The sequence below is a fragment of the Ictalurus furcatus genome, chromosome 5 (assembly GCF_023375685.1).
Source record: "Ictalurus furcatus strain D&B chromosome 5, Billie_1.0, whole genome shotgun sequence".
NCBI classification, from domain to species: domain Eukaryota; kingdom Metazoa; phylum Chordata; class Actinopteri; order Siluriformes; family Ictaluridae; genus Ictalurus; species Ictalurus furcatus.
In genome coordinates this window covers 24,542,554-24,568,589 of record NC_071259.1, presented here as the reverse complement: position 1 = coordinate 24,568,589, position 26,036 = coordinate 24,542,554, and the positions used below count along the sequence as shown (strand labels likewise).

Below are 26,036 nucleotides of genomic sequence, written 5' to 3'. Positions count from 1 at the left end.
TTTTTTTCAGTAAATACAGGGAGTATTTATGTCTATGTAAAGCACTAAATTTAATATAGTAAAGTTTTTGACACATCTTTGCGGTTGTTTATCAGTTACACTGAGCAAGCATATACAATGTTTCTCTGTGTGTTTTTAGTTCTGATATGTGTGACAATGAAGAGCAAGGCTGAAAGTGTTTTTACTGGAACAGAAGGAGGCAGTGTGGATATCTCCTGTCAATACCCTGATGGATATCAATATACACCCATGTACTTCTGTCGTGATCCATGCTCTTACTCTGATGTACTAATTAAATCTGTGAAGGCTGATACGGTCATCTCTGAGGGAAGATACACTGCACTAAACACTCTGTCTACACGTAGCTTCTCTGTCACCATCAGACAGCTCACATTAAAGGACTCTGGAGTTTATTACTGTGGACTGGATAAATGGGGCAAAGACAAGTTAACTAAAGTAAAGCTTACTGTCAGTGAAGGTATACATAACTATTTCTGAATGTCTGAACTCATATGTCTGTTATGTTGTCTGTACTTTTGTTAAATAATATAGACATACTGTATATATTTTAAGTAGCAAGAGGTTGTTACTACTGTATCAAGAAAATATGAATACTAGCAAAATTATTATTATGTGGCATGTAACAGGTGTTTATAAGAGTATGAAGTAACACTGACTTAATATTCTGCATGGGGTCTTAAATTGAAAGTCAACTCATGAATGCATAACTTTATCTGAACTATGCTACAGCTTCATATATCTTTATGATTTTAATTCTTATACATAACAGTTCATGCTGTGTCTACACATGCTCCAGTGTCCAGGCAGAATCAAAATTCTGAAGTTACACTGCTATTCAATGCTACAAAAGTGATAACAACTCCTTCAGGTAGAGACCATGCAAGCACACTCAGTAAGCTCCAACTCCTTTTGAGCCTCTGTTAACCAATTAGTAGCATCAACAAAGTCATATTAAATTAGAATAATCATAGTTGGATTGATAATTTTGTTTTCATTGTTGTTGTGAACATTTATTTCCTTTTTTAAAAAAAAAAGAAGAAGAGGAAATAGACATGAATTTCTTGTAAAATATAGATATTTATTTATTTTTAGATCATTCTACCTCATATGAACAAGCATCATCCACAAATCAAACTCAACATTCTTTAAACCCACACGGTAAACAGTTAATTTTTATAATTCTGTTTTGCAGTATTCAATATTCTTAATTGGCTGTGTAGTGATCAAATTGGGTTCCTTGATTGAAGAAATTAAAATCAAATTGATAATTAATTTTCACAGATTATAGCCATTTGAAACAATGGCTTCATACATTTCTTTTCTGTTTCTTTCCTAACAGGACATCTGCTTCCTGTTTGTGGAGGGGTGCTAGGCCTAATGCTGTGCTGTGTTCTTGCAGCTCTTGTGATTGTCTACAGGAAAACCTCCAACACATACACTTCATGTAGGTGTGCAGATGTTCAGAAATTTTTTTTATTTTTTTACCATATTCTTAGTAGTTATTTCTGTATTCATACATATTTCTTCAGGGAAATTAGCCTGCTGTTTACCGCCTGCTCCTGAAAACCAAATTCCAAATTCATCAGCTGATCAGGTATGTTATACTGAATACTGAACCAGAACCACTACACTCATAAGAGAAAAAGCAATATACCAGATCTAATTGTTGTAGATTTTTTCAGCTTGTTTCTGACAATCTTTTCACTGGGTTAAAACATCACACTAAAGTAGAGATGCACCAATACTAAATGGCTCAGCCGATACTGATAATCGATTATGCAGCGTGATATCGGCCGATACCAATAACCGATACCAATAGTTCTGCCTTTCATACCTTCTTTTAAATTAATAATAATTAATCTCACAATTCTGAAAGAAATGCAAATAAAAACTTTATTCTCTCCATTTCAACAAGTTGTTTCACAGTAAACAGAAAACACATTACTCAAATTAACATTAACACATTAACTAAATTCTGAAGATTAAAGTAAGATTTCTTAACTTATTGAATGTTATTAATTCATATCATCATTGACTGAATGAAAAAAAAACCTTCCTGTTAGGCTCACATTCACTCAACACAAACAAAAGCATTTCTACTTCATCACTGAACATCAAACTGGTAATATATAGGCCTACTATAAACCTTTTTTTGATGATATTAACTCATATTAACATTAACTGGATATGAAACATACTACTCTACAAATATATTTTTCTGTGCAATATATACTACTTTTTTGTCACTCATCTTCATTTAAATCTTTCAACGTTGTACTGGTGCTTTAATTCAGCGCGAGCAGTGTGGGAGCAACGAGTGTGTAGCGCTGGGGGAAGAAAATTTGACTCGATGCCGCTTCACTGCTGCTCACTTCCGGTGTAAAATTTTAGCAGTACAGAGCTTACAGAGCTTACAAACTGCAGTTTTGTCATCATTCCACACAAGAGACATCATCTTTATACACAGCACGAGTGTAAAAAAAATGCTCTATGGAAGTTATATTTTATTTTATATGTAAATGGTAAAGATGTAAACCTATGCAAAGAAAAACTCTTGGAATTTGAGTGTGCATCTACTTTATGTGTTCATATTTGCACATGCATCGAAACAGTGATGTCAGTGCAAATGACTCTTACTATATTCTTATACCCCATCTGTACTGCAACTAAGTGATTGCCATTTTCCCCACACTCCCAGGACATTTACCATGTGTATGATGAGATGTTGGCTGTACATAGTTCAGCTGGTCCACCTGTAGGAGATGATTCTTCAGCCACCTACAGCACCATTCAGCTCCCTGCTCCAGCAGATAATGATTGCAGTCAATACTCTCTTGTAGCTCCTCACTGAAAACAGTTACAACAACCTATATATGTGATGTGCATAATACACAAAGGTAAAAACCATTCTGTGCATTTCAAGAAAATAAGCACTCTTTTTGGGACACAAGTTTTCTTTTTAGCTGATTACTGTCTTATTTACACTTCTGTATTCCTCACATATTTAAACAATTAGCAAGAGTTTACCTGAGGTATATTATAGGCACATTAAGAGAACCCTGAGCTTTCTAAAAACATCCTGTGACAAACTGACACTTGGGCATCTACATAGTGCTTCTGGTGGGTGACTGTGAGGCGTATTTTATCATCCTGACTTGCAGCTCTTATGGAAACACGTGCATTTCCTACGTATGCAAATTGAATGCACACTAAGCTAAACCAAGAGCCTGTCTTCACTGACCACCCACTGTTTCCTAACTTCTGACTAAATGTTCCATGATTGCGAAATAGTGTTGGTGTTCACTATGGGCTACACTTAATGTAGGTGTGTAATACATAAAAGGTTTCATAAATCAGAACAATCTCAGTATTTTATTCTCTGTGTCAGATGTGGGTTTAACACAAAGTTATCAACAGTTCAACTGAGAAGTAGAAAATGGAGTAAAATAGGCTTTCATATGTACCCAGTGAATGTGCTATTATTAAAATGTGACTGAAAGCCATGTTTGGCAAAACTACTACTACTATTATTAATAATAAGAAGAACCAGAAGAAGAAGGTTAAAAATGTCAGCTATAAACAAAAAAAAAATCTTATCTTAGTAAATATTAATAAATGTATATCTAAGTAAACATGAATGTTTATGTACAGTATCTCACAAAAGTGGGTACACCCCTCACATTTTTATAAATATTTGATTATAACTTTTCATGTGACAACACTGAAGAAATGACACTTTGCTACAATGTAATGTAGTGAGTGTACAGCTTGTGTAACAGTGTAAATTTGCTGTCCCCTCAAAATAACTCAACACACAGCCATTAATGTCTAAACCGCTGGCAACAAAAGTGAGTACACCCCTAAATGAAAATGTCCAAATTGGGCCCAATTAGCCATTTTCCCTCCCTGGTGTCATGTGACTTGTTAGTGTTACAAGGTCTCAGGTGTGAATGCGGAGCAGGTGTGTTAAATTTGGTGTCATCGCTCTCACACTCCCTCATACTGGTCACTGGAAGTTCAACATGGCACCTCATGGCAAAGAACTCTCTGAGGATCTGAAAAAAAGAAATGTTGCTCTACATAAAGATGGCCTAGGCTATAAGAAGATTGCCAAGACCCTGACACTGAGAGGCAGCATGGTGGCCAAGACCATACAGGGTTTAACAGGACAGGTTCCACTCAGAACAGGTCTCGCCATGATCGACCAAAGAAGTTGAGTGCACGTGCTCAGCGTCATATCCAGAGGTTGTCTTTGGGAAATAGACGTATGAGTGCTGCCAACATTGCTGCAGAGGTTGAAGGGGTGGGGGGTCAGCCTGTCAGTGCTCAGACCATACGCCGCACACTGCATCAAATTAGTCTGCATGGCTGTCGTCCCAGAAGGAAGCCTCTTCTAAAGATGATGCACAAGAAAGCCCGCAAACAGTTTGCTGAAAACAAGCAGACTAAGCACATGGATTACTGGAACCATGTCCTGTGGTCTGATGAGACCAAGATAAATTTATTTGGGTTCAGATGGTCTCAAGCAGGTGTGGCGGCAACCAGGTGAGGAGTACAAAGACAAGTGTGTCTTGCCTACAGTCAAGCATGGTGGTGGGAGTGTCGTGATCTGGGGCTGCATGAGTGCTGCCGGCACTGGGGAGCTACAGTTCATTGAGGGAACCATGAATGCCAACATGTACTGTGACATACTGAAGCAGAGCATGATCAGTATGCAGTATTCCAGCATGATCACGACCCCAAACACACCTCCAAGACGACCACTGCCTTGCTAAAGAAGCTGAGGGTGAAGGTGATGGACTGGCCAAGCGCGTCTCCAGACCTAAACCCTATTGAGCATCTGTGGGGCATCCTCAAACGGAAGGTGGAGGAGCACAAGGTCTCTAACATCCACCAGCTCTGTGATGTCATCATGGAGGAGTGGAAGAGGACTCCAGTGGCAACCTGTGAAGCGCTGGTGAACTCCATACCCAAGAGGATTAAGGCAGTGCTGGAAAATAATGGTGGCCACACAAAATATTGACACTTTGGGCCCAATTTGGACATTTTCATTAATCCAAAAAACATGCTACCGATCAGCAAGGTGTGTTTTGACAAAATTCAGACGAGCCTTAATGTTCTTCTGGGTTAACAGTGGTTTTCGCCTCACCACTCTTCCATAGATGCCATTTTTGCCCAGTGTCTTTCCGATAGTTGAGTCATGAACAGTGACCTTTATTGATGCAAGAGAGGCCTTTTGTGACTTCCTGGATGAGTAGTTGCTGTGCTCTTGGAGGGATTTTGGAAGGTCAGACACTTCTGGGAAGGTTCACTACTGTGCTGAGTTTTTCCATTTGGAGATAATGGCTCTCAATGTGGTTCTTTGGTGTCCCAGAGCCTTTGAAATAGCTTTGTAACCCATGTATTTCAATCACCTTCTTCCTCTGGAATTTCTTTCAATGTTGGCATAACATGTTACTGGATCAGACCTTTTAACCAACTTCATGCTGTTGAAAAAGTTCTATTTAAGTGTTGATTTGATTGAACAGGGTTTGCAGTAATCAGGCCTGGTTGCGTCTAGTCCAGCTGAACCCCATTATGAATGCAGTTTCATAGATTTGTGGAATTAGTAACTATGAGGGCAAATACATTTTTACACAGGCCAGTTGGTATAGGATAACTTTTTTGCTTCAATAAATAATATTATCATTTAAAATCTGTATTTTGTGTCTACTCAGGTTGATGTTGTTTTATCTCAGTTTTTGTTTCAATTTCTGAATAAATTTAGCACGAGATATACACAAAAACAGAAGAAATCAGATATTTTTTCACAGCACTGTAGATGGGAAGAGGGCCTGCAGAAACTGAATTCGTAGAATGCGTATGCCTGTGTGCTACATGTGCTATTAAAACAGTTTGCTCTATGTCAAATTCCGCAATATCTCTGTATTACAGTTCTTCAATGCCCTTTTTTTTGGATAAGAGCAGGGTATTTTTGTGAATTTTTATTAAACAAAAGATCAACAGGTTAAACAACAATTTTTCACAGCCTTCTTTGCTCATATTTACCAAGGGTGCCAATATTAATGCAAGGCACTGCACATACACAAATCGTATTTAAATGCAGCAATTGTTAAACTCTTTTTAATGATGGGTTTGCATGTTCATCTGGATATCATAGATTGACTTTTATATAAACAGAAATAAAGTATTTTGTTTGGTACTCAGAATGCATGTTCATTATTTAAAAGTGTGTACACCCATTTGTTAAAGCACATTTTGCTTGTAATAAAGCACAGTCTTTTTGATTTGGCTATTTTATTGCACCCTTGCAAAAAAAAATAAAAATAAATGCTCTGGCAACATCAATATATCAAGTCCATGGGTGAATATTTAGAGGCCTGAAACCAAGTCAGAAATTGTGCAGCTTGAGTACAATGGATGTTACATACTTGATCTAGGTAACAGATAAGGCCCAAAGCTGTAACTTTCATGCTAATACTAGCCACATTATATCATTTTCTATGGATGCACATTATTATTTTACCCCACACTAAATTCCCACCCAGTAAACTCATCGGATCTAACCTGGCCACCCCTTTGTGAAACGTCTGGCTACACCCTGCACAAATATTTCAATATAAACATATTTAATGTGTTTTATGGTTGACTTCTTCTCTTATACCAAGTGAATATCAACAAAGTGTACCAAAATGTGCCAACGTGATAAAATAACCAGTGAAGACAAACACAAGGTATGTGTATAAACTGTTCACTAAGTGCACACATGCCTTCAAACTGTTGCTTTAATCCGTGAGCTGCGCCATGTGTGCTGCTCGGGTCAGGGTGCCTACGCCGTTGCCCTTTTAAGGACGCTGTGGGAAGTAGGAGAATGACGTTTACAGGCGCGAGCCCGGAGTCGCTGCTCTCAGCGCCAGGCGGAGCGGCGAGAAACAACGCACGGTGAGTTCCACTGCTAACTTTCTCTCTTCATCAGTCTTGCTCGTATGTACGAGTCTGTCCCGAGACAGCGCTATACGCTCGAACAACGACAACACTATAAGGGGTTCGAGTGAACAGCAATAGCCTCAAAACTCAGGAGAATACGGTGTTACTGGGGCGCGCGGTCGGCGCAAAGCTAGTGAGCTAAGGTAGCTAGCAGGCGCCGTTAGTCCCGTATAAACACACTAGTGTTTGGTTAGCAAGCTAGCGCTAGTCGGGGTTAGCAAGCTAAAACTGAGACTGGCGCTTGTTCAAATATGGCGGTGGAGAATGAGATGCCGCTACACATTTAGCTCCAACTTTCTGTGTCGTCTTCAGTGACACATCGTGTGTACTTGTGTATTGTGGTCTAAAGCGTTACCGCGAGTTCACCACTGAAGGGAACTCAAACTCGCCGTAGCTACTCAGTCTGTGTGTGTATGTATGTGAGTCTGTGTGAGGGAATGAGTGAGTGAAAGAGAGAAAGAGAGAGAGATAGATCTAGCCAAGTTAGCTAGCTAGTCTGCAGTCCATATTGAGTTCAGGGTTAGCCTGCCAGCTAACCTAGCAAAAACTTCTTTAAGCATTTTTGTCTACAGCTAATCAGGTTGTAATGTTTAAAACTTGCTTTTTTTTATTATATATTAATCGTTAGATCACTTCTCAGAGACGGTCTTGCTAGTTATCTATTTAGCTTGCTTTTCGGTTATATAGACGGAGCGTGCTCGGGTTTTAGCACAGTTACAACAGGCGGTTAATCTTATGCCAGTTATTTACATATGGCTGTTTCATGTTGTGCTCCTGAACCATCCGTGAGTGATGTGCACACACAACTCTGGCTCATATGCACTGAAGTTTTGTAATGAGGTAATGAGTTTCCCTAATGCTAGCAGTGATGCTATGATGGGCGTTTCTCAGTGTTTAATTAATCTTCTTCCACTTATTATTATTATTATTATTATTATTATTATTATTGGCAGTCTGTTGGTGTTTCTTGAGACCTTGCGTTCTGTGTTATTTTGTTTGACCCATCTTATCCATGCACACATTGGACAAGTAATGAAAACTTTTTTCATTTGTAAAGGGAAGTTGGAGAAGTCACAAGTAAAACCAAGATTTTTTTAGGCCTCTAATATGCAGCCAAACTGTTGTATAGTGTTATGAATGCTTGCAAAATTTGCAGAAGTAAAACTAACTGATTTGTACAAATAAGACACTGGAATGGTAGGAATGCCCATTTGTGGGGTGCTGTTTTTTTTGTTTGTTTGTTTGTTGTCTTTTTTTTTTGCTTTTCTTAACTTTTTTGCACACATCACCTTATGTACAGATGGTAAAGTTTGAACAAACTCAAACTTACACAATTTACTTTTGTTTTTCTTTTGGCTGCCTTTAACTCAAGCACAAAGCACTTTTTTTTGTTGTTTTATTAAAAAAAAATTTCAGAATAACAATTCATTACAATTGCAAAACAAATTTTCTCTCTGACCATCTTAAAATTATTACTGGGCGTAAACAGCCTCTGACCTATAAGTACTAACACATTTTCAGTGTTAGTCATCCATTTAAATAAGAACATGTCAACATGTTTATTAATACACTTTTGAGGAAGTTTCTTCTATATAGTTTTGTTTGAGTTAAACAAAGAGCTAAATGTTTTTTAGGTCTCGCTTCGTGTCACACACATCTAGTCATGTATGCAAATCTAGTCATGGATGGTGACTGTCATGGTGCTAATTATGGTTTGGGTTTGGTTTCTTTACAGAGCTCAACCCAAATCATGGACTAAATTGCCAAGCCATTGAAGATTCACCAGACAAACTCCTTATTGGTATTTATTTTGGGTTTAATCCAGGTGCGTCCAGCTGTGTCCCGTATCTTTTTTGTCTCAACACAACATGCTGCGTGTTCTGGGTGCTGTATGCTTGAAGATGTCTAATGCTGCTTGTGTGTTTGTTGGACCGTATCTGCTTAGTAGTGTGTAAATACCAGGAAGGCTCTCAAGCTCTTAGCAACCTCTCACAGTGGCATTTCATAATGTTTACTTGTTACAAAGGCAGCCGAACAGATGATCCTGACGGCGGCCTCTCTGATTCACTACCACCCCTTCAACTGTTCATTACAGGTTTGTAACATGATGTAACCTGGTTTAATATAGACCTACTGTAGCTGATGATTTCATCGAACAGAGCAGTACAACACTCCTGTCCTACAGCATGTACAGTATTTAAAAAAGGTGTTTGACTTATTTAGGATGGCAGGAGTTTTCAGAGTAGGTTAGGCTTCGACTATCATGTGGCTGTCTATTGAAAGTTTCTGAGACTTGAAACCATTTTTTGTGTGATGCAGGTGGAAGTTTTTTATTATTATTTTATATATATATATATATATATATATATATATATATATATATATATATATATATATATAATATATTTATGTTCAAGCAAAATATTTAGGAAATGAATAAGTAATAAGCAGTTATGTATACAAAAGCTTGTTATCGATACTATAGCGTCATCCTGTTTGTTCCAGTTTATTACTTCAGTTCCTAGATGAGTCATCTATGTTTTTTGAAGCTTTATTATTTTACAGTTACTTCACATGCACTATTGACTGTTTGGCCTGTTAAATGAACGTTATTAACCAGCCTGTGGCACATAAAGACCTGGGACTGTATTCACAGATTTTCTTACCAGCAGTTAAATTGGCACTAAAAGTTCCCGGGTAAGAATTTGTTTTCTTAAATTTGTACGTAAAATGCACTTAAAACTCATCATACGCAGTGTTTGAGGTTGAGGTTAACTCTGTTGCTACAGATGATGTGGTTTTGTGAACATAATTCATCAATGATTAATGCAGTAGCCATGTGTGTGGTAAAATCTTAAATGAAACTGCAGTTCATGTTCCTGTATGTTCAACCGATTGCCAGCATGTATGTGTAGCAAATTGGACACTAATTAGAGGATAAAAAAAGTAACTAATTCACTTATTTAAATGATTTATTTGGCCACTTTATGCGGTAGGTTTAATGAAAATGTCAAATATCTCATTGTGTCGAAGTAATTAATACAATGTTTATTAAATTCCCATTCAAGAATCAAAAAAGTATTAGTGCTGAAATGCTTTGTGAATTACTCTTATTAGTACAAATTTTTTAAGACTACTACTACTAGGTCCATTTTTAAAAAGAGGTTTCTCCCAAGTTGACCTGTCAGAAGCAGCGTTTTCTATATGGCCTCTGGCTTTTTCTCTTTGTGAAGTGTATTTCTTATTAAACCTCTCAAGGGCATGTCAGAAAATTACATCTGTGTTTAAACTAGTGTGACCGATCAGCAAACATGAGCTGTATTCAAGACTTAACTGGTTTCAGAGGTCAGAGACTCTGATTTGGTTTGATTTGAATGTAGATGCAGTTCTATTTTAAGCTGCATAGAGGCGATTGTGGGTTTTTGTTTTTTTGTCGTCCCCCCCCCCCCCCCCCCCTTTTTTAAAATAAATTTGGTCGAGATCTTGGTATGTAAAATACCACAAAATAAAATAATGAATGTTTCGTTGATGCTTTTGTCTATCCCGTGTGTCAGGCATTATATTCAATCAGGATTTATCAATGACATAAACATTACCCTTAATTGTTTAAATGTATATGTCCGTGCCATGGTAGCGTTCTTGCCAATATGCTTGTAAAATGTGAGACGTTAGGTAGGGCTGCACAAGAGTGTATTAAAATCACAATCTCAATTTGATTTTCAATGCAATTTGATTGTATAAAAGCATCTGTTCTCCACCACCTAAATTTCTGTGTGTCTGTGTGTCTACAGAAAAAGGAGAGAAAGAGTGAATTTTTTTTTAAGAAATATATATTTTTATTAAATTATTTGTTTTTAAATTGATCCAAATGCATTTTATCCTAAAGAAATGTTTAATATTATGTACATAATATTAAATTCCCTCTTACTACCCAAGCAAAAGGCATCTAAATGAACACTTCGCTCAACTTCTCAGTGACTCATGGAGCAAAGAGTGATTTATCAAGATCAGCAAAGAGCGAGAATTTTTAATTTTTATTTTATTTTATATGTATATTTTTAAACACCCACAAGCGACTTGTTTTTCAGTCTGCAGAAGAACAGAAGCATTTCCACAGCTAATTATTTAACCGGCCATTAATATTTCTTGTTTCCTTTTAATTGCGACGACACATTGCACCCTTGGCACCTATATAATGGAAGTCTTACTGTAATTGGCAGTCATTTTTGCTCAGTATTTCACAAGTATAAATGTGACAGTCACTATTTCAAAATGCAGCTGAGCAAATGTCTGCTAGGAAAGTATAGCTACCTCTGTCTGCTACAGTAATGTAAAAAAATATATACATATTGTTTAATACAATGTTGGTCAAAGAATTGAATAATAATCATGATCTCAATTCTATGCTAAAAAGTCGTCATTCCTCTTTCATGAAGAATTGTGAAGCCCTAATACTAGGTGGCGTTTTCTTTTTGTGGAAACTTGGTCCATGTGAGGATCTGTGTAACTGAGACTGTAGGGATTACCAGTGGTGTTTTTAGAACTGATTACAACAGGCCACTAGGACTTGGCTCTCCTTTGCCATGTTGCACAATATTGACAAAAATAGGATTGTGTGAGTTAAATAGCTGCATAAACATGGGCCTCATCTGAAAACAGATCAGTGAATTCATAACACGTCACAGTTGACAATTAGCCTGCATAATTTGGATAATGTCAGTGTTTCTGTTTAATATTACCATCAAAAGATTTGTCTTTAGAATGCAGATATTACAGATGTAATTGTGCAGCCACAGATGAGCATATGTGAAATTATAATGCTCAGGTTTACAGTAGTTTTACTTACTAAAGGTGTGAAAGGAAAAAAAGTGGTGAAACATAAGTTCATCACCCTGCTGAGAACTGATCACCTGGGCATAGTGTACATCACCACTGAAACTAACACTTGCATAAAACTAGAACCTGCATATTTTCTGAAGGGGGAAAAAAAAGCCAAATGATCAGCAAACAAAAATATTAGTTACAGACAAGGCAGCTGTACAGTAAATTATACTTTAGTATTCTAGTCTTCATGTTGGTTAAGATGGGAATAAAGGCTGCTTGTGGTTTTTATGGGTGTGAATGCAGGTGTGATACGGTACGATCTCTTGTTCTGGTTCTTTTAGTCGATACAGGAATGTTTCTGTAGGTGGTGTGCTATTTCCTGTGGGCTTACGGATATGATGTGAAGTATTTTGTATTAAAATTAAGCACATATTTTAAGCAAGATTTATGCAGCTTGTATAATCAAGCTGTGTAATCCTGCTTCTATAAAAGTACTTGGTTTTAATACAAAATGTCGTCATATCTGTTGGTTTCATTTTAATTGGTTTTATACTAAAAAGTATACAAATATAATTATTCTAATTGCCAGTTATTTTTGCTTGGGTTATTGCCAGTACGGATATGATGATGAATCACTCATTGAAAACACAGATCAAGTCAGTTGCTACTGTTGATCTTTCTTTTCCTTGTTACCTGTTTTAGTTGACATATCCTGCATACATCCTGTGAACGGTTGAAATGAAGTTGCAATGTGCAGTGCGTGTGTGTGGGCAGTACGTTTGGGGCTGCTGTATAGGGTGCGGTCAGTCGTCCCACTCAGGAAAACACCAAAGTTTGAACAGGCGAAGATCACAATGGTGGTCAGCATTATGGACACTACATTGGCTTTCTCATTTTTTGATTACTGACATCCTGAAATTGTGTGCACTACTATACTTAATTACGTGTATGTGTGTGTGTGTGTGTGTGTGTATATGTATGTATATATATATATATATATATATATATATATATATTTTTTTTTTTTGTAGATCTAAAAGCAGCCACAGTACTGTACAGTACTATTGACAGACTCACATTTTCACAATTATATTTTAGAACTTGGTCATTGGAACCTTTGGATGCACATAATTTGTGTGAGGACTGTGATCGGTCACAGAGCTCACAAAATGTTTCATAAGAAGCTTTATTGGTCACACTTCTCTGAGCAGTAGTCTCTTTTTGTAGTGAGTGCACTAAATGTAATGCAGACTTATTACTTATGTATTAGTCTCTTTTATACATAATATAGTGTGATTGAATAGTTGCAATTAACCTAAGCAACTTAAACGGCTCTAACCTGAAAAGAAGTGAAGGTTTAAAACATGAACATGGTTTTAAAATTTTTCTTTTGTCTTTGAGGCCAAAAACATTTTCCATCTGCTTTCTCTAATCGTGTGTGTGTGTGTGTGTGTGTGTGTGTGTGTGTGTGTGTGTGTGTGTGTGTGTGTGTGTGTGTGTGTGTGTGTGTGTGTGTGTGTAAGCAGCATAACAAGTGCTATTTGCAACCACTTTAGCCTTTTATCAGTAGAGCAAAAGAGCGATTAGCCCAATTTACTGGTCTGCTATGTTGCTGCCAGCTATCAAACTTCCAGCTTATCTAATGGCTGCCTTTAACGCCGAGCTGCTGCTAACACATACATGTACAGAGCTGCTGACCGTTTCACACTTGCCATTACTGCTGGTTGCGGTGACAGCACAGAACTTATTTGGGTTTGTTCAAGCCTACACAGTTGGCATACACTTCACTGTCTCTTCTCTTTGGCAGATGATCACTGCTGTCCATGACCTTTTAATTAAAAAAAAAAAGAAACATAATAATAATTCCATGTATAATGCCACTGCCCCTATGATATTAATTTTGGTTTAATTTTGTATCTTGTATAGATTTGTAAACGGGGAACATTTTGTTTTATGCAGATTCACATTAATACAAGTGCTTATTTGTTTGCTGGTGAAAGAGGACAATGCGTGCTTCGTGCCACTCTGCCATCTCGCTCCCATGCAGGGGCGGGCATTAGCAATGCTAATGAGGTGTTCGTGTGTGTGGTTGGCACTGCTAGCCTGTACATAATGAGAAGAGCTGTACCTACAGGGCAGGAAGTTGCCTAGGGCCCCACAGTATTGAGAGGGCCCCTGAGGGCTGATAATTTAAGTAATCAGAAATTTTAATCTTAAAGTAATGCGCAGCAACATCTCAGACCCTTAAAGTCGGCCCCTTTGCGGGGTCATTATCACGTTTGAGGACTCCTTTATCCCCCTGCACCACTCCTCCACACTTCAGTCATGCAAGCTCTAATTCCTGAAAATCGATCTTGAAAATGAACTTGAATATGAAATCTGGCAGCCAGAAGCTTAAGGGAACACGAGGAGGCAGGAAATAAAAAAACAGGATAGTTGTAAGTGATCGAGATAATGATGAATAATTTAAGAATAATTAAAGACAAATGAACCCGCATCTAGTTGTCCAATTTTTATGAGACAAATTACTGGTAATGGTTAGCTGGAGTTAGCATGTTTTGAGTCATGTTAGCAGGTATTAATGTGGGCTGAAATGCAATAGGTACAGGGAATGCTGCGCACAACGCCGATGGCACCGATTGGCATGTACTTGGACTGTGTTTCTTGCTCCTGCAGATCAATACTTTACTTTAGCTAATACCAGGGGTTTAACTTGGCCTGGGTATTTGGGGCTGTAGCCCCGAAGATCTTTTCTTTATCCCTGAATAATTCTCCACTTGGAGTAGTTTGTCACTACGTAACTTAACGTCAGGGGGGAAAAAAAGATGGCCTGTAATTTTGTATCTTTACTGAATGGAGTGTTGTATTTTATGAATTACTTTTAAATGTACATTGTATAATTATATGTGTAGGAGCCTATGAAATATTTTGTTTATTTCACAGGGGGAAGGGATACGGTTTTGAGACCATGTTCAGCAATTGTAGGATAGCCTCTTTCATGTTGTTCTATGTTCTTCCGGTTGCTTTCAATAAAGAAACTTGAAATGCACGTCTACTGCGATTCCTCCATGGAAGTAAAGAGTCATAACTGTATCTTTGGGTAACATGAACACATAATCCCACATAGCGCGCACCCCCAAATTTAGGTTTGCCTCTGATAATGGGCAGTATCCCTATAAAAGCTTGATGAGCATGTAAGTCATGTAACGGTTTCTTTTCAGTTCCTAAGTTAAATCTCCTTAAAAATTAAATGAAGGCGTATTTCTTGCATCGAAGCACCCATGCTGTAAAAATGTATTTATTTAGGGTTTTTTTTGCCACCTCATCAGGATGCTATAATTACGTTATTACATTAATTGCGAGCCTATATATTGTCATTGAATGACTAGCCTTTGGGATGTTAAGTGTAACTGTTTTTGTGCTCTCAATAACAACTTTCTTCAGTTTTGTTTCAACTAGAAATTATTCGTACAAGCTTACAATAAAGCACTGCTGCATACACCGATCAGCCATAACATTCAAACCTACATACATTGTGTAGGTCCCCCTTGTACCACCAAAACATCTCTGATCTGTCGAGGCATCGACTCCGCAAGACCTTTGAAGGTGTGCTGTGGTATCTGTCCCCAACACGTTAGCAGAAGATCCTTTTTAGTCCTGTAAGTTTTGAGGTCTGGTTTCCATGGGTCGGATCGGATTTGTTTGTCCAGCACATTCCATAAACGTTCGATCGGCTTGAGATCTGGGGTATTTGGACACCAAGTCAACACCTTGAACTCTTTGTCATGTTCCTCAACCCATTCCTGAACATTTTTTGCAGTGTGACAGGGTGCACTATCTTGCTGAAAGAAGCTGTTGCCATGAAGAGGTGTACTTGGTCTGCAACAATGATTAGGTAGGTTGTATGTGTCAAAGTAACATCCACATGAATGCCAGGACTCAAGGTTTCCCAGCAGAACATTTCCCAGAGCATCATACTTCCTCTGCTGGCTTGCCTTCTTCCCATAGTGCATCCTGGTGCCATCTCTTCCCCAGGTAACACATATGCAAGCAGCATATGATTCATCAGATTCATCAGACCAGGCCACTTTCTTCCATTGCTCCATGGACCAGTTCTGATGCGGGGGTGGACAGGGGTCAGCAAGGGCAGTCTGTCCAGTCTGCAGCTACTGATGCACTGTGTGTTCTGACACCTTTCTATCACATACAGCACTAACTTTTTCAGCAATCTGTGCTACAGTAGCTCTTCTGTGGGATTGGACCAGACGGGCTTATCTTCGCTCCTCATATGTCCCACCCCTTGATTACATCTCATTGTAATGAGATAATGTTCTTGGTCACCTGTCAGTGGTTTTAATGTTATTGTTGATCAGTGTATATTGCTTTAGTTACAATTGAATGTACTAATGCTGTTTTTTCTTCTTTCAAATCACTAATTCTAATCACTGCTGTGAATGTCAACTTCTGTTGTCAAAAGTAAATAAGTAGCCATTCATTGGTGCTGATTGCTTAATTTATTTTTAACCTGCACAATTGTTTAACGTTGATGTTGCGTGTGTGAAAATGTAGACATGTTTGTGCCTCATTTTTATATATATATATATATATATATATAAAATTGTAAAATTACACACACACACGAAGTTTTGTATGTCTAAGGGTTTAGTGGGGTGTAGTAAATGTGAGTGGCGTCAAATGATTTTGAGAGAGAAAGAGAGTGTGAGTTTGTTGTCCTTCTATGGCTTGTTCAGTGTGAAATGGATCAAGGGGGGAGAGACCCAGGCTGGGAGAAGAAGCAAGTGAATGGCTTTAAATTTGTCAACGATCCTTTCTTATGTCATGTTATTGCTAGGGAGTTTTCTAGAAAACACAAAATAAGATAAGAACTTGTGTAGCATATTAAACAGTGTACTCTTGTATGCTACCACCATCTTTAATTTAATTTGAAAGCTAATGTAACCAAAGGAGACTAAGACTAAATTTTGCAGAATAAAATAATAATTTTGAAATAATATTGGCTGAGTTTCTGGAATGAGTGCAAAAGAGTCAGAGTAAAAGAATGAGCATCGATCTCTAGTCCTGTCAAAGCGAGCCTCTAGCTTAGACAACACTGTGAAGATGGAAACTCGATGAAAGTGAGACTGTGGTAGTAACTGAAATAGAAGTCTGAAACTTGCTGACTCAAGATCGAAACTATCACAGCTTCCCTTTTGACCGCTTTCTCCAACATGTCTGCCATCTTTCTGTAGCCCAGTCTACATTTCACTGTATGCACCCAGATCCGCTGTCCTTTCTAAGATTTATTCCATTTTCATTTTTGTTTTGTAAAATCTATATTGAAAATATGATGGGTAGTCCCATCATGGAGAACATAAGCAAACAATTCCAAAACCAAATTGAATTCCAGTTTGAATTCCCAAGCTGCTGAACTGGCTTTAGTGCTGATGTGATTGTTCTCTCTGTTGGTAGGCTGTAGAGGTGTGTGCCGAGAGACCCCAGCATGCGTGAATATAAGCTTGTGGTCTTGGGCTCAGGAGGTGTGGGGAAATCTGCACTGGTAAGAGAAAATGCACATACTAAACTATACATTGATGATTATGATGGTCTCCAAATGTGTCAAACCAGACATTAAAGACTGTACAGGTTTATTAACCACCAAAATTACACTGTTCTTGGATCAGGTCACTTTGTTGGTGCATAAAATTAATTTTCACTGATTTGCAGTCTACAGCTGCAGCCATGCTGTAGAATTGCTTAATAGTAATTAATACTGCTTCTTTTTTTCTTCACAGACAGTGCAGTTTGTTCAGGGAATATTTGTGGAAAAATATGACCCCACAATAGAAGACTCGTATAGGAAGGTAAGACAAAGTTTTGGAAATGTCCATATTTCCATTGTATTTTTGTATCTAATTGGTCAAATGCACAAATTTAGTGTTTGAGACAACACTAAATAATACTTCTTTCTACCTCCAAGACTGGAACAATGTGATCTCAAGCAATAGCCTGTGTTCTTCAAATCACCACGTGTGAAATCAGTATGTTAAAATGCTAGGATAAGATTTGACTGCAAGCTTTGCTAGGAGAGAAGGAGCACTAAAGTCATTTATAAGTGAATTGGCTTAAAAGCTATATAGATCGGAAGAATCATGATTCCTTTTGGTGATGCCATATAAGAAGGAACTTGTGGCAAGAGATCTGCAACTTCTGTCCCACATGGAGGTGTGCGGCAGGACTGGGATCCCACAGGACCCACCAAAAAAGTAATGAGAATGGGTAGACTTTAGTTTCATGCGGGTGGTAGGGGGCTGTCAGATATGAAGCTTGAGAGAAAAGAAACTCCATGTTGATTAACATGGGAGCATATTAGACACACAAAGCCGCCTTTACCAATTTTGGGGTGAATTACTCCTTCATTTATTTTTCATTCAGCTTCAGTTACTGCTTTATCCTGGTCAGCGTCAGAGTGGTTTATCTATATATTTATTTTATATTTTGGGATATGGAATCAACAAATTTCATTATAAAAATAATGTGGGCAGTTGCAAACAAAAATCACTGCAGTAGCTGGTGGGATTGGTCAAACTTTCTGAGGGAGTGGGCACTATTGGTAAAGAGTGTTTGAGGGCAAGCCTCTAGATCAGACAATAGTTGGATTTAAAAAAAAAAAAAAAGTGCCACCTCTAGTCCCACCTGATGAAAAATGCATATACATATACTGACATGTTTAGGTCTTGCAGATTATTTGATAAATCAACAAATAAGGGCTTAAGTAACTTGAACATGGGACCAGTATCTCGGTAATCTTATATTAATTGTCTGTGACTTGGCCTGACCAAATGGAAATGTTTAGGGGTTTACTAATCTGTGCCCTGGTGTTCGCTTACATTTGCCTTCCCTTATTTTTGCATTCTTCATTATTCTGCTTCTCTCTTTCTAGCAAGTAGAAGTGGATGGGCAGCAATGCATGCTAGAAATCCTTGACACAGCAGGCACAGTAAGTGCAATATTGACTTTTACTCATTACAGGACAGTAAAACCTAAGACCAGTGTGATCACTCTACCCAGATATAATATATTACATGGGAGATTAAGAATTGTGAGAATTTGGTAAGAATTTTGAAACAAGTAGTTAATTTTTCAAATAATTCAATTATGATGAGCCTGTTAAATCTACTGCTTATGTACGTCACTGCTGTGGTTGAGGTTCTTTTAAACACTGTTTCATTTGTATGTGTTATAGGAGCAGTTTACAGCGATGAGGGATTTATACATGAAGAACGGACAGGGCTTTGCTCTGGTCTACTCCATCACAGCACAGTCCACCTTTAATGACCTTCAGGACCTGAGAGAACAGATCTTAAGAGTCAAAGACACAGAGGATGTGAGAATTACAGCTGCATTGTTTTATTTTTTCACCATATCTGGGCCTAAGCCTAAGGCTGGTCCTGTTTACTGTTTGTTTACCTATATAATTATTGGGAATTTAAATCAGTAAAAATATTTTGCTCTTTACTTTCAAGTAAGTTTTTGCTTCCCTTTAGCATGTCTGTGTATATTTCGATTTGTCAAGATAACAGCTTCATAATAAGAATGAATCTTACCACTGAGTTCAAAAACTCATTCATTAATGCAATTATGTCTGATACATAGGAAAAGTGTGCACTAGTTCACTCTTTGTGCGTGTGAGCACAGATTGTTCATGCCAGTTTCATGTTTCGTAAATTGTGATCTGTATGTCACTTTTAATTGAAGATAAAATGCATGGAATTTAAAATGTAAGATTCATTTAAGAATTTAAGATTAATTTGATAAATTAGGCCCCTGATGTAAACTTATGGTTTAATCCATGACTAATTCAGAAAATTGGTAAGCAGATCTCAAGCGAGGTTATCATCGTTAACAAAAACTAAAACTATCGGTGGAGAGAGAGAGAGAGAGAGAGAGAGAGAGAGAGAAAAAAAAAACATTTTCGTTAACGGAAATAAAAATGTGAGATCCCAAATAAACGAAAACTAAACTGCAACTATAATGTCCACCTGCAATATGAACGAAAACTAAATGGAATTTCAGAGAATAAAACTTAGGTTTTTGTATTTTAAAGTTTGGTTGGTCTGAGTTTAGAATAAAGGTTGACCGGAGAGGATCCATCAATATCGTCGAATCATAAATAGCCAGTACTTGTCCGAGGAACATGTATTGACACTTCTTGGCACAGCAGCGATTTAGTAGCAGTGGCGCGCTAATGGTGAAAGTAATGGGTAGGAAAAGATGGCCCAACTTGGGATTGATTTTATTTTATTTTTTAAAGTATGATTCAAATACACATTTACAAATATCAAGGCTTTTACCGTGATATTAAACATTAAATCGATACTAAAACTAATGATTTTCAAAACTATTTATGCATCATTAAAACTAACTGAAACAAAACTGAAATTGAAACCAAAATACAAAATGATATGTAGCGATTATTTATCTTTAAAACTATAATAACCCTGGTCTCAAGTCAGTGGTTTGCTTACCTGTCTCTGTGACTAGGTGCCAATGATTCTGGTGGGGAATAAATGTGATCTGGAGGATGAGAGAGTTGTAGGGAAGGAGCAAGGCCAGAATCTTGCTCGCCAGTGGAATAACTGTGCCTTCCTAGAATCCTCCGCCAAATCAAAGATCAACGTCAATGAGGTGGGTTTGCTATACTTTTTACTTTTTATTCATGTCAGTAGATTCCTTTCATGTTTGATGTCTGTGTGCACTTGCCAAAAGGCAGTAACGTCTGCCTGCTGCTTTGTAAAATTAAATTAACACTTCATGCCCCGAATCATTATGGGCTGTGCGATTAAACCTATTCCCAATGAAAATCTCTACCAATATGTGATGACATTATTAGTACTATTCATTGAATTTGCATACAGTTAAAGATAATTTGTGTCAGACTGATGAAACACAAAGTTGCACAGCTCTATCTGTGTGTGTTTCAGAAAATAAAAGTAATATATGGAGTGTGCTGCTGAAAATCTAGTACTTTTTACAGCTCTTAGTACTGTTTTATTTTGTGTGTGTGTTTGTGACAGATCTTCTACGACCTGGTCAGACAGATTAATAGAAAAACGCCGGTGGAAAAGAAGAAAGCCAAAAAGAAGTCTAATTGCACACTGCTCTAAAATGCACATACACACCCTACCCAGCAGCAGTTCTGAGCCAGGTAACCAGTGCTGTTGTTTATCTTGGTTATTTTATCTCAGAGTGATGGTTAATATAGCCCTCTTGTAAAATGTTGGTGGAAAACTTTTTAGCAATTTGCCTTTTTACATTTTTAAAAAAATTTTTATTATTAAATAAATAATTGTTCTTAGTAATATAATTGACACTATTATTTCCACACTCCCTCCACTATTCACTCCTGTGTATTGTCACTGGTGTTAATGATTTGGGTTCAGCTGTGATGGGCATAGCTTGTGAAAACTGGTCAACCAAATCATAATAGTTATAGTAGTAGTAGTAGTAGTAGTAGTAGTAGTAGTAGTAGTAATAATAATAATAATAATAATAATAATAATAATAATAATAATAGTTAATTAAAAAAAAAAATATGGGGTAGGTTTCTGAATGATTTTATCATACTCACTAAATATTGGTAGCTTGAGATCAGTATCTGCTTAACTCTGGCTACTATTTTAGCTGATTTCAGTTCAAAGTTCAAGATGTTGGAACATCCATCTAGATGCACTTGTTGGGGGGGGAATTAAGATCAACAAGTCCAACTAACTACATACCATATTCCAACAAGTGCAGAGTGGTTGGATAATTTATGGGACGGATTACGTAGGTGTAAAATTTTTACCAGGATGCTGTGGTTTAAGCAGAGTTGATGCAGTAAAATATTGAAATTTTGTGTGTTTTAAAGAAGGCAGCAGGCTTTGCAAGCATTGCCAGCATTGTCAGTGGGTTGTTGGAATTAATACATTTCAGAAGGATTTAATACAAAGAGGTTATCTGAACATATAGCTGCACAGCTACATCCCCTCCTGCTGGTGGTAACAAGTGCAAGACCTTATCTGTCCTGCATTTTGAAGAAGTTATTTAGGTACTGACAACTTGGAAAAGGAATATCCCATTGGATCATATTACCAAATCAAATTAAATGTAGCAAAGTGTGCATGACCTAATGTTTTGAAAATTGTAATTATGATTAATTTTGAATAATGGAAAATTGTCAGCCATAATTTTTTTCTGTATTTGTTTGTTTCCTAGAATGCTGAGATGAAGACCTGTTGCCCTACTGGCCAGCATTCCAGCCCCATTCAGTAGTTCTTGGAAACAGCGTTGGCAAAGGCAGAACATGTTTAAGACTCACTCCTCAGCTTACAGAAAGGAGTGAAGAGAAGTTTACCTTCTCACATGTTCAACATTTTTTGCTTTTTCTTCCCAAATAAACTTAACTTTTCCTCTCTCCCCCAAACCCCCCACCCCCAGATATGATACATGATAAAACAGAAATGAATTGTCTTTCTTGAGCTTTTACAAGTTTTTGCAATTGCAATTTTTAAAGAAGGATTATAGGAACCGGACTCTTGTGGATTCATTTGGGGGAAGTGGGTAACATGCTGTTCATTAATACATTTCAGAAACACGACCACATTTAAAAATAATCATATTAATGTTTGCAAAAGTTTAATCATGATCATATACTAGACTCTTTTTTTTTGTTGTTTTATCCCCATCTTCATGACCAAGCCTCCTCCTCCTTGCTAATATGCACTCCAGAAGTACGTCTGGTGCTATACACGCTACACGCTTCTCCCTATTCAACCGGACCAGCTCATCATCAAGTAACATGTTTCTGCCCAAATTACTTTTTTATAGTTGAACTGTCAACATTTTTCATATTTCCCATAATTTATGATAAATTCTGTTTTCTGCATAGAAAGGTTTTGGGAAATGGTTCTTTTTAATAAGAGATGGGCAGAAATAACAAATGGGTTTCTTTGTCTCATGCTGAAAAATATATTGTACTAAAACCAACTCTAATTACTTTGTGTTGTCCTATCATGCTCAAAGTGGTAATTTTTTCAGCTTTTATGAACGATTAAATTTTAGTACATTTTCATTAAGTTTTTGGTCTTTTGTATTTTGTTTAATCTCCCTCCCCCCTACTTGGATCTCTGATCTTTTGTGCCTGTATAGGAGAAGAATGAAAATCAGTCTATAACAGTGTTGACTTCTCCATCCATAACCAATAATTGTTTAATAGCTCTGCATTGTCAAGAACCAAATAACCATACAGAAGAAAGAATATTTTCACATGTTTGATTTTACACTTTCCTTGACGATTTCCTCCACATTGTCATGTTGATATGGTTAATTTTATTAAGATAATTTTTTTTTTTTGCCTTGTTCATAATCATTTCTGCTCTTTTATGTTGATTTAAATAAATGTATTTCATATTGAGTGTATACATTTTTAGGTTTGTAGATCCCACCATCAAATGTTCTGTTGTATGAATTACCATTAAAACAAACAAACAAACAAAAAAGACCCTAAAGACATTAACACAAATCTACTAGGTTCATTGTCATAGCTTTATTTTATTTTTTTTCTTATAAAACATTTCTCAGCAGTGCTTAAATTTCGATTATGAAGCGCCATGCGTTATCTTTGGACTGGTTGTCAATGCATTTTTGTCCACTAGAGGGTAGCACTGACCTTGCTCATCCTGACAGGATAAACGCACCAAATCTGAAGTTAGAAGATAATGCTGTGTGTGTTGTTAGTGATTTTGCTTTAAGATTGTAATGTTTGAAGAACACACCATTTGATGAACAGCTCTTCTGTTAGCATTTTGAGCCTTGATTACATTAGCGATTGCCCTGTTTGTCATCTGTGCCATTAATCTCTCAATTCCAAGTATTTACTCACATTTTTCATTTTCCAAATTCTTTCATTCAAATAGGTTAAGTAAAAAAGTCTCAGATGAGAACTGAGAACCTCGTCACAAGCACGGAGCTCTGAGTTTCACTTCCAGGACTCACTGCAGTGCTTTTCATAATCTTCATATGTATTATTCTGCCATCTGACTGTTCCAGTGAATCGTACATCGATGAATTAAGTGTGACTAGCAAAACTAGCTCAAACACTTGGTAATGAACTTTTCATCATGACTATGATCTTAGGAGAAACAGGCTGACCTTTTCTTTTCTCAGGGTCACTGTCAGATTATAAAACTGATTATGTAAGCAGTTCATCTTACGCATTTGAGCTATACATGTTGAGATTTGTGTTCCGTAATTTAAGTGCTGAGAAGATATTGAGAGAAAACATCAACCCCGTTTGTGTTTTATTAATTACATTGATCCCGGCTCTGTGTATTCCCCTAGTCAGCTTAGTATAGTGCTGATCTGCATCTTGTCAGACTAACCTGGACAAAATAACATCCACACATCTACCCATTTTCTGAACTGCTTGTCGTGTGGAGCCTGGAGCTTTGACTGCACAGGCCTCATCTTGTGTGATGGTGAATCACTCAGTGAAACAGTGTTCCACTAAAATGTCACTTACACTAAATGTGACCGTTTGTAAGGTTGAGGAAGCTCTAGGGCACTTGACTTTGTGGAATTCCTGGCCAGTGTGTAATAACAGCATTTCTAAGTCTGTAATTGAAGTGTGGTGTGTGGAAAACAGTTTAGCAATTATGTGAAAAACAGGCATGGTAAACACCTCTGCATCCCACACCCAGAACACGACATAAACAAATATGTGACTACACAGTTTACATTGTAGCCCATCTTTAACGTTTATTCAATTTTTTTTCTTTTCCGGAGTGGCAATGGCCTCATAGAAGACTGGATTTGTAGGCTGCATTTAGCCACTGATGCTGCCTGTCGGTGTAGTTGAAGCGTTTTCATGGTAAACTTTGTGTGATTTTGTAAAGAATTCGTTTTTTCAAATTTGCACACTACAACCCCTGGCAAAAATTTATGGAATCACCACACTTAGAGGATGTTTACCCGGCTTTTTTACTTCACAGCAAATAAACAAATCACAGATACGACAAAAAACATTTTTATTTAATAGTTCAACACTCTGTCTTTGTGAAACATACCTCAAACAAGTTAAATGAAATGATTTTGATGGTCCATGACTAGACAAAACTGATCTGTCAACCGCTATTCCAAAAAGCTGAAACGAGCTTGATGGAGAATATTGTTTTTCATTAGTTAAGAATTCAGGCCTGAGGAAGAGCAAGACAATACTAATTATGATTTTTTTCTTGATGTTTCCATTTTAAAATGCCATTAATTAAAACAATTGAATATAACTTGTTTGAGGTATGTTTCATGAAGCCAGAGTGTTCAGCTATTTAAAAAAACAGTTTTGTGTCTTATCTGTGAATTGTTTATTTGCTGTGAAGTAAAACAGCTGGGTGAGTATCCTCTAAATGTGGTTATTACATAATTTTTGCCAGAGTTTGTATAACCATGGATGTAAGTCAAATGACAATCAAATGCATTTTATAGAAATGTATTTTATATATATATATATATATATATATATATATATATATATATATATATATATATATATGTGTGTGTGTGTATATATATATATATATATATATATATATATATATATATATATATATATATATATATATTAGCAATGTTCACTTTTTTTTAGGATAAACTAAATAAAAAAGACCTTCCATCTGATCTGAGTATCCAAAACCCAAAAAATCCAGCCTGGCTTTTTAGCTACAGATCAAGGTTAGCCTTGTCACACACCCTGTAAGTGTGTGTGTGTTTTCACAAGATTGCGTGTGAGGGATATGCCAACAGCTGTGGAGGTTGAGTAGGTGAACAGAAAAGAACATAACAATATGATGTTTTGGCAGTGGGGGGAGTGTGTAAATGATTTCATGTACAGCTGTAAAGGTATGAAGTATCACCTCTAATGTGTTCACACGCAGAGAATAGAATCAGGACAGATTTCTGCCCAAAGGTAACTGAATTCTATACGACCTCTCTAACACCCACACCTGTTTATCCTGCGGGCTGGTTTTGCTTTTGAGGTGTGTGTGCATGTAAGTGTGCGTGAGTTTGCACCCTGTTATTAGAGTCCTACATTAATAGTCACTGCATTGATCATCGGGTATGACTGATGCTGCTGTGTGTCTGCATCTGGAGCTGGAATCTACATCTGTGTC

At 37.1% G+C, this 26,036-nt stretch overlaps 1 protein-coding gene across 4 annotated transcripts; it reads left to right on the top strand.

The window, feature by feature from the left end:
* Window positions 1-6,883: 6,883 nt before the first annotated feature.
* rap1aa (RAP1A, member of RAS oncogene family a) lies at window positions 6,884-22,946 on the top strand. 4 transcript variants are annotated; one of them, XM_053625364.1, is made up of 10 exons: window positions 6,922-6,963; window positions 8,744-8,833; window positions 9,035-9,103; window positions 17,302-17,389; window positions 17,625-17,693; window positions 18,773-18,829; window positions 19,076-19,216; window positions 20,374-20,517; window positions 20,907-21,037; window positions 22,087-22,946. In XM_053625364.1, the coding sequence occupies exons 4-9, from the start codon at window positions 17,333-17,335 to the stop codon at window positions 20,994-20,996; spliced, it is 558 nt and encodes a 185-aa protein (XP_053481339.1). In that variant the 5' UTR covers window positions 6,922-6,963; window positions 8,744-8,833; window positions 9,035-9,103; window positions 17,302-17,332; the 3' UTR covers window positions 20,997-21,037; window positions 22,087-22,946. The 4 variants fall into 4 exon arrangements, with proteins under 4 accessions (XP_053481337.1, XP_053481336.1, XP_053481339.1 ...); XM_053625361.1 differs by lacking the exon at window positions 9,035-9,103 and having other exon boundaries at window positions 6,920-6,963; XM_053625363.1 differs by lacking the exons at window positions 6,922-6,963; window positions 9,035-9,103 and adding an exon at window positions 7,115-7,848.
* The last annotated feature ends 3,090 nt before the right edge of the window (window positions 22,947-26,036 follow it).

Coding starts and splice junctions, on each gene's coding strand:
- rap1aa (XM_053625362.1), top strand. CDS start 17,333: ATGCGTGAATATAAGCTTGTGGTCTTGGGCTCAGGAGGTGTGGGGAAA. Junction 17,390..17,624: donor GTGTGGGGAAATCTGCACTG/GTAAGAGAAAAT, acceptor TTTTCTTCACAG/ACAGTGCAGTTTGTTCAGGG. Junction 17,694..18,772: donor TAGAAGACTCGTATAGGAAG/GTAAGACAAAGT, acceptor CTCTCTTTCTAG/CAAGTAGAAGTGGATGGGCA.